We start from the raw sequence: 12,380 nt of genomic DNA on the forward strand, positions 1-12,380 counted from the left end.
CCCCCCCCGTGGTGGGACCTAGTTTTTATTGCGCCCCGTTTGGCAACCCGTTTGGGCAAGGTTTTGCATTTGGCCGTTTTTTTACGCGCAAAAGTATAACTTTAAGATTTAGTTTTGCATTCATCATAGTGTAGATATGGGATCAGCCGTTTTCATTGAAGGAGTGTTATTTCCAAATTCGTGCCAGATTGTTGTCTCAAGCAAGCTCTCCCCTGGACAGCTCATGCCCCCGGGGGGGGTTTGTGTGTCTTTATTTCCGCGGTAGTGTTCAGTTTGTTGCTTCAGGAATGATTCGATCGAAATGGTTTGGCAAATCGAAGGCAACCATTGATCTCGACGGTCGTGTGTCACTTCCCCACTGGGCTCGTTTGTTTCCCTCGCGAAGCCTTTCCTGCCTGCCTGGACCAATACGGCTTCAGCTGATAAAAAAATAACTTAAAAAAAAGAGATGAGCTAGATCTGAAAGAAATGGCGATGGTTTGTTAGGAGCTCGGGAGTGTTCAGCCTCAACTCGATTAGAATAAAGCGATGAATTTGGAAATAAAGTTAAATTAACGAGTCCATGAAAAACACCCACCGCCACGGGTTACGGGGATTGGTGCGAGGGTGCGAAAAAGGGGCCGGTCTATTGTGTGTATGTGTGGGAGTGTTGTTGGGGGCCAAAGGCAATCTCTAACAAAGCGAACGTATGAATATATGAATGAAATGGGACGAGCTTTTAACGGTGGAACTCTCGGTATCGGTAGAGCGGGGGAAAATTTATGCACCATTTTATGCTGCGCTTTTGTCTGCTTTTTTATAGCACGAGTCTATAGGATTTATGTGAGTTCTAGTTTATATGCAGCAAAAACGTTTGCCAATATCCGGCATCCTGTTCGTGCAAGAAAGCTAAATTATTCGCTGAATATTTTCAGTACATTTTCCCGTTCCGACTTGCTTGGGATGGCGGTTTAAAATGGGACATCTTACTAAGCAAAATTACATGAAAAAAATGGACGACAGAAAATACCGTGAAAAACACGAACCTTAAAAATACCGTCCAAGTGATCACTTTCTCGATCGCGAGCAGTAGTTGATCCAATTAATAAATGTCATATTTAATGACAAGTTAATTGCTTTCCATCATCACCGTGACGCGCTCGCTTGGGTGTTGGTTGGTTGCTTGGTGTTTGCGAATGATCAAAATTGGCTCATCAATGTAGGGTGGGGCTGATCGAAAAGCGTCTTTTAAAATTATCTTTAACAATTTTCTTCGCTTTTAAATTCCACCATCAACCGGACGTCTGGGACCTGGGTGGAATAAAAATGTTGATTGCGCAGCGGAAGGAATGTGTATCTACTTATCCTGATGTAGATAATGAGAAATCTCGATCGATCTTCAGCCCGCGATCGAAGGTATTTAATCATCTTTCAAGCGAAACAACTCGACAGGGAAATATCTTGCGTCCTTCTTCTTCCGTTCGCGCTGCCTCTGCGCGTAATCGTACAAGGAAATGCTTTTAAAGTAGAACACGCTCGTGGGGTTACGCTCCGGCGGTTGTTGTTGGCGGTTTTTCGGACACCAGATCGATTAATTTAAGACACCGGCCGGTGTCGGCGAAATCCACCACTGCAGTGTGTACCTTCCGATGATGCTGTTTTTTGTTTGCTTGTTTGTATAATTCCTCTCCAATTGCACCCGAAAAAAAGGTGGTGGATTCTTGTGGTGAAATCTTGATAATGCTCGTTCTCGTCGGCTTCGCCGTCTTCGGGGTCGTTCGTCGTGGGATTTTTCCGTTTGTCGCACGGTTCTTCTCACCACTTGGGTGGATGGTGACTGATATGGTTTTGATGGCTGGTAAGGTGCGAGCAGGCATACTAGAGGGAAGCAATAAAATCTGTGTGCTTGTGTGCTAAGCGGTATCTCGGATTTAAGGGCCGACGTTGCGATGCGGTTTTTACGACCATGAGACGCTTCCTATTAGGGGTAAAACGCGTATGTCAAGGTAAACTCTGTTCCCTGACGCCTCACTTCTCGGGCATTATCGCCGTTGATCTTTCGCCGAAATTTAACACACTAGATCGTCTCTTGCCCCTGATATATGACACGATGGCGGAGGGGCAACGTCTTATCCGATGTTTCGAAGAAGCAGTTAAGATGGAGCGTGATTTAGCGAACGAGTGTATATGTTGGAACCGTTCGGTTTGTTTCCACGGAAAAGATCATTGCGGCGCATAGATGGTGCGAATCTAGATCTATCAGTTTTGTGGAATGGAACTGTGAAGTAGTTGGGTGATGTATGACCAAAAACAAATCAATGATAATGAAGATAGTTATGCATCTTTATTTGACTGCGAAGAAGGATAGTTGAGGAGGACAATGTAATTTTCTTAAAATGTGTTGCTAGCTTGATAAAGTGATCAGTTAAGCGTTAATTTCAACAGGAAGATACGATACTGAGGATCATTAAATTTGGAATGTCAAACGTTTAAGCGTGCTGCAATCCGCGGGTTGGTTTGCGCGAAGTGGTTTGTTGAAAAGGAGTGAACGTCTATGACATTAAAAAAAGGTGATGACTCCATGCACTCTTCAGGCTCAATATAGCTCCTCAAGCTCTAAGCAGCATTATAAGCTAAGTGTAGCTCCGCACGCTCTTGGACCTCAATTTCGATGCTCAATGCAGATCTGTATTCCTTATGTAGCTCAATGTAGCTCTGCTACCTCAGATTAGCTCTGCAAAGCTCAATGTAACTTTGTCTGCTCAAATTCGCTCTGGAAGCTCTCGGTGCCTTAAACTCAAGGTAACTCTTCATGTTCATTCTAGCTCAATAATGCTCATTGTTGCTCAATTTAACTCCTAATGTGAACTCCCTGTGTATGTTACATGTATGGAATATGACAGCAACCTCTGAACTCTTGCTTTAAAGAAAAGAGGACTTACTGTGGATCTAGAGCTCCGTACACAATACTAAATTTGAGTAACTGAGCTATAGATGACATGATCACATGCAGGAGGAGCCTGTTACAGGGTTTCACACTTTATCTCAAGACCGCGGGACCCCTTCCCGAATCTGTCTTAGCCAAAGCCAAGACTGCGGTATGATGCTTGAAAACGTTGATGATACCTGAATTCATCGGATGCAATGCTGAATCTACGGCACATTTCTCGAAACACACTGGTCTGCGCCGAGGACATGCGGTTGAATATTTTTTTACACGGATAACCTTTGTGTACATCAGTGTACTGAAAACAGTGCATTATTTTTTCGTGTTTTTACCAGAAAAGATTATTTAAACAGTTCAAACTACTTTCTCAACACTTGTAAATATTTTAATTAAACAAATATGCATTCACTCATTTTATTAAATTGTCTTTTTTTTGGTAAAAAAACGAAAAGGATAATTGAGTGTTTCTAATAGACTGATGTACACAAAGGTTATCCGTGTAAAAAAATATTCGACCGCATGTCCTCGGCGCGGACCAGTGTGTTTCGAGAAATGTGCCGCAGATTCAGCATTGCATCCGATGAATTCAGGTATCATCAACGATTTCAAGCATCATACCGCAATCTTGGCTTTGGCTAAGACAGATTCGGGAAGGGGTCCCGCGGTCTTGAGATAAAGTGTGAACCCTGTAATGCCAAAATCGTCACATTCGATACGATCCTGCTACATCCAGAGGAAAGGAATCCCGACGTTAGAAGTTATTTGCTCGTTAAAAAAGCAAACACACATACAAAAAAGAAGTGTGAACACAACAAATGCCGTGTAAAACAGCACAGCGAACAATTATACAGAAATGTGTCCGTCTATCAAGAGTGTTAAACAGCTTTGTGGTGGATCTTTACCTTCCCAAGAGTGACATAAATCGAGAACGCTTTTTTGTGTGCCCTTCACATACTGTCCATTCTTTTGAACGGGGCGGCGGCTTTTAAACGATTCACCGCGTTTGGTTCCTGTTCTGGGCTTCCGAAAGTGTCGGGTGAAAGGAGAAAAAAATATGTTCACACCTTCCATCACTAGAGGGAGGAGGAGAGGGAAATGTTCTCCTGTTTGTTGTCGGCTTTGCTGGTGCCGATGGGTGCACGGTCGCAACGCGCGGTAGTGATGCGATCGTGTCGTGGCATTTGCCACAAAACACCGCTGCGTGCATATCGCGAGATGCGCGTAAATAGGATGCATTTTTCAGTGCCTTTGTTTGTAGCAAGAATCGAGCCTTTCTGCCAGCCAGAGCCCGAATGACACATTTTGGCACGCAAGTCCGAACGGAATTGGCGGCGGTTCCTTTTTTGTTCGTCTCACGCACCAAATAAAGTGTGTGGTTGTGCTGTTTGATGGTAGATTTCAAGATAGGAATGGTTGAATGGCATTTTTCTGCGCCCCGGTTTGTTGGATAGGAATAAAAATCCTTTTTTTTTCTTCCCTACCACGATGAAAACTCCAAGAAAAAGTCAATTGCTTCGTAAAACACGTTTGTGAACATGCATCCATCGTGCGTGCCGGAGAACCGGGTGCGTGCTGCCTTCCGAAATCAATCTTGATCATAGCCTCAATCTTTTGCCTATCGATCGATTATCTGAACGTCCTACTCGCACGAATGGAGGATGATGTGTGCTGTGCTCTGGCCCATTTCCTGCCCTGGCTTGATGTTTGTTTGCCCGTTCTTGCGCCGCCCAACCTTGCTCGTTGTATTGCGATGCACTCACGTCTTATCGATACAAGCAGCCAATAAATCAGGGGCCCCAGCTGGTTCGATCTTTCAATGTGCACAAGTTATCGATTTTAATTACCATGTACACACTTCAGCACGGGCGCAATTGCATGGTGCACGACGACGACGACGACGAGTACGACGCAAAGGAACCAGAGTCCAGTTTTGCGTACATTGCGTATATTGCGTTTGATCATAATTTTCTCGCCACGATTACACTTCCAAGACGCGTAGTAGTAGTAGTAGCAGTAGTACACAGGCGTTGGTTCCTCTTGCTCTGCACACGCTCCTGCAGCTGCAGCTAATAATCTTTGCAAACGCACCCTTTTTCTTCTATGGTGCGCTGCTGCTGCTGCCATTCCGTTCATTAAGGGCGAATGGGGAGGGAAATTATCAACGTTTCCTTTATGTGCGCTCCGTGCAAATTGATCGTTTCCAACGCCTTCCGGGTGATTTAACCAGCGAGGCCAGTTATCGGCCAAATTAGATGCAGTCTGCGCAGTGTCTCTCTCTCTCTATTTCTCTCTCTCTCTTGCTTACATTGCCAGGCGCTGCATTTCGCAAAACATTTGCAAAACCCACGACGATTGCACGCTTTTTACTGCATTAACGCGCACGCAAAGGTGGCGATGGCGTAAAACATTGTCATGGCGGAGTGTTGCTGCAAACGGAAGAAAATGGCCGTCCCAAACACCAACGTGTGTTCCGTGTTTGCTCGCCCCCTGAAGAATGGAACAACGGAACAGACAGGGATCTAGGGTTTTGTGAATTGTTACCGTGTTTCCCTTAACCTCTTGTTTCCTTGCGGACTGGCCTCGTTAGTTACTGTGCTCTCAACCCTCCCGTTTTGCAACAAATGATCGCACTTTCCCCTTACTACATCGATCGCTAGTGTTTTTGCTGCTAATTGAAGTAACACAAGGTTTTTTCCCTGTACGAATGACAATTCTACGAGTAGCAGCAACACCAGCAACAATGCAGACAACAACGAGAGCACAAAAAACGGGCCAAAAGGCGAAGAGTTCGGGACGAAAAACAAGCGATCGAAGCACAAGATTCGAACGCTGAATGTGCGAAATAGAAGAAGGGAAGAGAGGATTAAAGCGTTCGCGAAAAACTGAACGGTGTAACGAAGGCAGCATAAAGCAGTGGCGGTGTCGTATTTTAACCGTCGCCCTTTTCCGTGGTTGGTTGATTCGTTTTTTCGTTGTCGTTTGTGTCTGTGAAGATTGCTTAGTATTGATCGTGTGGATCGTTGTACAGGGAACGAAGAGATCGGCACTGTGAGAACAAACCAATGTTATATGGCACAATTAGAATCTACGATAAGGTTTAGCCTCCAAAATATGAGAAATAACACGGATTGGGGGTGAATGAAATTTATATTAATTTAATTAGATAAAATAATGTAGCAAAAATACTAGAAATAGTCATTGGAAGGCCGCCATCCTTGTGCGTAAGTTTTAGCCCTTCGAACCGGATATAAAATTACACAATTGCTACAACGCAAGTGTTGAACTCGTTGTTGGTTTCGAATTGTTCGAAAACTTAAGTTTTGGTCCTTCGAACCGGATTTAAAATTGCATTATTGCTACAACGCAAGCGACGAACTCGTTGTCGGTTTCGAATTGTTCGAAAACATTCTTCAATATCAAAATTGCTTCCGATTGTGTCCTTTTGCTGTGCCACTGTGCCATTGTTATCCACCAATTCCAACGCTAATCCCTGCGGATGCCACCACATGCCTCTCCCTGCACAATCCCCGGTCGACCTTTTCCCTTGCGCCGAAAAAGATAAGGACATGTGTACCCGTCACCAGCAATTGAATGGAATTGATTTTATTTAAAATAATTTATTTATGTACGACATTTTGTCGCCTTCCGCGAGCAAACCACGTACCATTCGTCGGTGGGTATTGTTTTTGTGCTTTTTTTTGTCTTTTCGCACCCACTCCTTGGGCTATGCCTATCGCCCCACTCTGCGCGCCCTGTTATATGTTTCAGGGGTTTTTCTTTTCGCCTTTTCAACATTTTGTTTTTGTTTCTTTAGTTATGCTGCTGTGGACTTATGCTTTGACTTCAATTGCACACCGAGAAATGGACACTCGAAACAACGAATCGAACACGAATCGAACAACAGGCACATCCACCGGGAAGGTGAAGGGTTGGAGATGGCGACCAGTGTCGAAACCTTGACCTCACTGTTGAGTCCTACACCGAACGAAAGCTAGCATAAACAACTGGGGAATGAAAAACAACAAAAACAGACACACAGCAAACCGCAGATCGTTCCCATCCATCTTTCGCCGTTCGATGGGATGCCGTTTCCTTGCGATCACTACCGCCGGCACATACATATATCGATTCGTTTGTTACCATCCGGGGTACGGTGTTGTTGCAGTACAGCCCTGTCCCTCCGTATCCTCCCAATTGCATTCGATTTATGCTCGTTTATGCTACGTGTCTGCGAGTACGCGCTCGCGATCGCGCGCGCGCGCGCTGATTTTCTTCGAGTCTCTTTCCCGATCTCGGTGTCTCGACGTGGTTTTGCGACGCCACGGCGGGATGACAGACCCGATCACCCTCTGTAGTGGTGCGGACATGCCTCGAGTGACACGGTTCCTGTGTGTGGTGTGTCTGTGTTCTTTTTTTCCCCATTAACTCCAATTTTAAGACATCGACGGAAGGGGAAACTGGTAAACTGCTGGCACAAGAATTGGTGACCGTGTGATGATGGCCCTGTTTGGTCGTGGCGATCGTTAAGAAGCGTACGGAAAAGGAAAAGCAAATGGCAAGGAAAGCTGCTGCGACGAAGCTTTATGTGATCAAAAATCGAGCCCGATCGATCCCCGGTTGGGGAAGTGATTGTAAATTAAACACCTAATTAAATTTATGTTTATTTGCGTTGCGTCCCTCGTTTAGCAGGGGGTTTGTTTGTTGAACATTTGATGCGGTTGATGCCTGTTTTGACGCACTGTCGACGGTTCAAGTGATGGCTTCTGCTTAAAAAAAAGTGTGTTTAAGCAGTGTGGATTTGTATGTAAAATAGTTTAATTCTGATTTGTAAATAATGAAAAAATCCACTGGTTAGGTTTATTTGATAACATCTCACCGGGTTGCACAGGATTTACATAAGTGAAATTAAATATTTTAATATCATCAAAGTAAGTTTACATAAGTAAGTATGTAGACTTATCGTCGGTGTAACGTAATGATCTCCATTAGGCTTAACATTTCAGTACTATTAGCTTCATACTACCGCTTATTGAGCACGACAAAGTTATCATCCTCCAAAAGTAACATTTGCCATATAATAATGATGGAATTCAAAATGATAGAGATTAGGTTCTGTTTTATTAGATGAAAAATGGCTTTAGAGATTTAACTCAACGCTGCATAAATTTTGCTATTAAAGGTGTATAATTCAAGATCATTGAAAAGCTTCTCTTTTCCGTAAACCCCCATATAACACATCAATAGCAATTTCAATCCATTCTAGCCATCATCATTAGCCCGTTTCATTAGCCTCTCTAATTAATAGTAGGAACATGAATTTGGCCGTGCTTAATGCGATAAAATTGTTTCACAACAATGGGCTAGCAGCAATTTATGATGGGCTCACTCCTGTCGGGCTATCGCACTGTCGCTAATACTAGTCGTAGGCACTAATGGCAACTATTTATCGAACCCCCCTCCTCCGATTATCAATCGCGTGAGCTTATCTTTGCATCGATTTGATGCCTCCAAATGAGATAAAAAGCATGTTTTGTGTACCTTCTCTTCTCCCGACAGTGCCGAGCTGGATGACGTGTGGCAAATTAGAAGATTAAAATATTTCACACCTCTAACCGACGAATCAGGCAACAAATTAATAAAGGTATATCCGTTCCACCCTCCGTAATAGGGGATGCGTCATAAATTTGTCTGTCTGGGCTTCACAAAAAAGTGGGGAAATATAATAATCTGAGTACGCGCCACATTAATATATGTAAAGTCTGGGCCACGAGAGCAGCAAAAGTAAAAAAGAAAAAAAGTACAAATTTGACGATCACTTTGTTGATCAGTTGTTAGCCCCAGAAAGGGTGGTACGTCCGGGGACCACTTTCAAGGTTGGGTGATTATGGTCAAAATATTTTTTTTTGTGTTGTGCTTTCCATGCTTCCATAAACTGTTGCGTTAAGTATGGTTAGGGAGGTAGCCAATCCATACAAAAAGCCCCCAAAATTCGTACAGACACAGGTTTGATCATCGTAAGTTACTGGGGGGATGAGGTTTCAGTTTTAACACGGTATAAGTAGATGATAACGATTCTAACACCCATATTTATGACGAGCTCCCCTGTATCGGGCCTGTTTATCGATCGCTGCCCCGGCTCAGCAATGCCAGCAAAACCAGAGCACCACCCGAGTACGCCCCAAAGTGGCCCGTTTTGAGACGCCAATAGTGTGTTTCGGTAGGGTTATTTATAAAATGTAATATACATATCTTGCCGAGCTAAAGACTCCCGACACGGGTGCCGGGACTACAACAAAAAAACACAAGCAGCTGCCTGGCCATTTGCTAGCTTCGCGATAAAGACTTTGGAAATGTATTTCTACTCCACTCCAGTGGACATTGTGTTCAATTTGTCAACTTATTGTCATCGCGTTCGCCCGTATGTTGGTGAAGCATTTTTCCCCTTTTTTATTTTATTTTAATTTTAGGCAACATGATTCGTGCGAGCTTTTGCGGCATGCAAATTTTGACTGTTTCGGAATGTCTTTGCTGTCCTTCGGAGGCGTTAGCGGGGCGTTAATCGCATACCATCAGCAAGTATCGTCCACGCTGACGCGCGTGACACCTGACGAAAGCTTTCGAATCAATTGTTTGTCATTTTTCTTTTGCCGACAACCATTTTTTTGAGGTTTTGGTTCTGCCGCCGCGAGCCACGAGCCGCCGAAGCTATAATCCGTAAGAAATGAGACGATTAGACGGCCCAGTCATTAGTCGACTTCCCAGGCTGTCTCTAGCAGGAAGGATCGCGACCGGGTCCCCGCTGATCAATCGAGCTAATACCGCCGTCTATTTCGATGAACATGCGCTTAATTCAGATATACAGAAAACGGCGAGGCACAGATAAAGAAAAAAAGGCAAGACACAGAGAGAGTGAAGAAGACGCTCCCCAAAAAAAGCACATAATTACATGGTATCATGATTGTTGTTGGGCTTTTTCGAGGGAGGACTTTGCCGTGGGTTGTAGCGTTTAACGGAAGCAGAGCTAAAGTGAATCTAATGATAGAGGCAGCAAAAGAGGCAACTGGGCAAGCGATTGAGTGATAAACACACGTCCTAAAAATTACAATCCCAACTCGCTAGCTTCATTGGGGCAAGTATATTTACACGCGTTGACCGGATCGAGGGTTTCTTGCACTTGCACCTTGTCTAACTTCTCAACACCTAAACACACCAATCTCACACACACACACCTGCTAATCTAGGTTTGCATACTTTTCCCAGTGAAAATCCGTATCGTTTATCTGATCCGCGTGGGGATCACTAACCCAGGGTTCGTCAGCAAGGTCGAGCGCCTTTCGTTCGTCCGGCGTCGTTCCACATTCCCACCGGTGTACCATCTCGAGCGTGCGGTTCACCCGGATGCGCATACAGCGCAGGATGCAGTAGTTATGGTAGGTCCGGTTGTTATTGCCACACACCGGACTGTAGTGCATGGTGCAGCAGCAAAGTTCCGTCGGAAAGTAGCCAACTTCACAGGCGGGCACAAGCGTACTGGCGACCAGAAGGACGCAGATTACGGTAGTAGCAGCAGTAGCAGCAGCACGGCCTGCACTCATTCTCTCCCCAAAACTAGTGCGCACCTGGTCGAACTATTTCTTTTTTATAGCCCGCGCAATACGCAAACGGTGCGCTGGAATGTGGACCGAGCGAAATTATAATCAAATCAAATCTTCTCAAGCATTCTGTTAATCATTTATTTCGATCCATTGTATTCTGTGCTGTGCACACTATTGTACTCAAACCAATATGTCACGTACGTCCGGTTCGTCGCAGCGCGCCTGCGCTTTCACCGACAGCGTGGCGTTAAGCTGTTTGGCGCACTTGAACGCGCAGTGATTGTTGTAGGTTTGGCCATTGCTGGCACAGAGCGGCTTGTAGGTGCGGGGACACGCGCAGGGCTTTGCTGACAGGTTCCACCGCGGGGTGGACGGTCGTTTCGGTGAAAGCCTCGATCTGCCCGTTGCCGCTTCATTCTCGTCGCTGGCTGCGGCCATCAGGCAAAACAGAACCACCACCACCGGAACAATCGTGACCAGCTTCATGCTGATAAAAATGGTTGTTTCTTCGCAACGTAGAACTCTCGGTAGACGCAGGAGAGATCTCACCCTGCACCTCTGGTTTTAGGCTGAGCAGCACACCGGGGCGCGTTTTTATACCACGCCAAGCCCCATCATTTTGCACGTAATTTATTTACACGGTTTTATTTTTTGGTGCCACATTAATAAATGTATTCCGCGTACACAATTTAAACACCAGCACCACCAGAGGGGCTGGATAATTTGCCGCTACACCAGGGCCACGCGAGTAATGTTTTTACTAAGAAATGATTGTAATTACGACTGATTTGTTTTGGTTGGCCCGGGGTTTGGTGCTATGCGCTAACTATGTGCGGCATCGGCATCACTGCTGACCCCGCCGTGTGCCCGTGTCCATTACAGTTAAGTACAGTGTTTGACACGGTCCACGGGTGCAGTGACGGGGCTGTGCAGGGGTTAGTTTTGTGCTTCAAATTATACGTTACAGCGTGCGAGAGAGAAAAGAGAGAAAATTGATCGGTTCGGAACAGATTTTACATTGATTATTTGTTAAAAGAAAGCATTTTCGCTTCGAGTGTGTCATTCAGGCAGGTCAGATCGGAAGGCTACGCCTGAAGGGTTGTGCAATAAATCGAACCCGTAATCCTTGCACCAGTAGTGCAGCAATCAATATTAATTATGTACTTGCGTACCGAGGTTGCATACGGATGTGCGGAGCAAATAAAACAAACCAGAAGTTGTAATGTGAGTACGCTCGCCTGGTGTACTGTTGCACTCACGACGACTGTGACTGCTGCGTGAGGGTGCAATATTGCGCGTAAAAAGACACATACACATCTTCCTGCGACAGATCCGGATGCGAATCCCTTTCCTGCCGCTGTTAAGAAACTAATCTTCAACCCACGCACCCGCTTCCTCCAGTGACGTTGGGACAGGAAAACGTCGATCAAAATGCTAATTAACGTCACCCGATCCTCGGAGGAGCACAGCGAGCTGTGCGCGCAAACAAGCGGATGACACGCGTCTCACGTGATCCCTTGACAGCCCGCCAGCCCTTTGGATCGACTCACTTTACCCCGGTTTGTGGTGTGAAAACATTGGTTTTCCCGCTTTAAATCTCTCGCACTGCACTTGCCTGCTGCCCTAACGGCAATCGGCGTGATTTAAAATTAACCACACTCTCTCGTGTGCAGCAGTGTTGCTGTGAGGAAGCGTGCAATAATTCGCTTTAATGCATCCTGCAAGGCGGGAAAAGACAAAGATATGATGCCCACTTTCATCGTACATAAGCTCTGCGGGATAGAGCGGGATGAGCGACGTGACAGGGTTAATAATATTTTCTTTTAATTTAAGTGAATCTTCTTCTGCACTGCGTTGGA

General features: G+C 45.2%; 2 protein-coding genes across 3 annotated transcripts in view; one reads left to right on the plus strand and one right to left on the minus strand.

Moving 5' to 3' along the window:
* LOC120958566 (bone morphogenetic protein receptor type-1B) overlaps window positions 1–12,380 on the plus strand; it is a 135,795-nt gene that overhangs the window by 35,492 nt on the left and 87,923 nt on the right. The gene's annotated exons all lie outside the window — the stretch shown is intronic.
* On the minus strand, window positions 10,646–11,096 carry LOC120958570 (serine protease inhibitor dipetalogastin-like). Its single transcript, XM_040381463.2, has one exon. It carries the CDS (start codon window positions 11,005–11,007, stop codon window positions 10,702–10,704), a length of 306 nt encoding a protein of 101 aa, XP_040237397.1. The 5' UTR covers window positions 11,008–11,096; the 3' UTR covers window positions 10,646–10,701.

Source organism: Anopheles coluzzii, chromosome 3, assembly GCF_943734685.1.
Source record: "Anopheles coluzzii chromosome 3, AcolN3, whole genome shotgun sequence".
NCBI classification, from domain to species: Eukaryota; Metazoa; Arthropoda; class Insecta; order Diptera; family Culicidae; genus Anopheles; species Anopheles coluzzii.

What these genes read in the sequence shown, in the direction of transcription:
- LOC120958570 (XM_040381463.2), bottom strand. Translation starts at nt 11,007, where the DNA reads ATGAAGCTGGTCACGATTGTTCCGGTGGTGGTGGTTCTGTTTTGCCTG.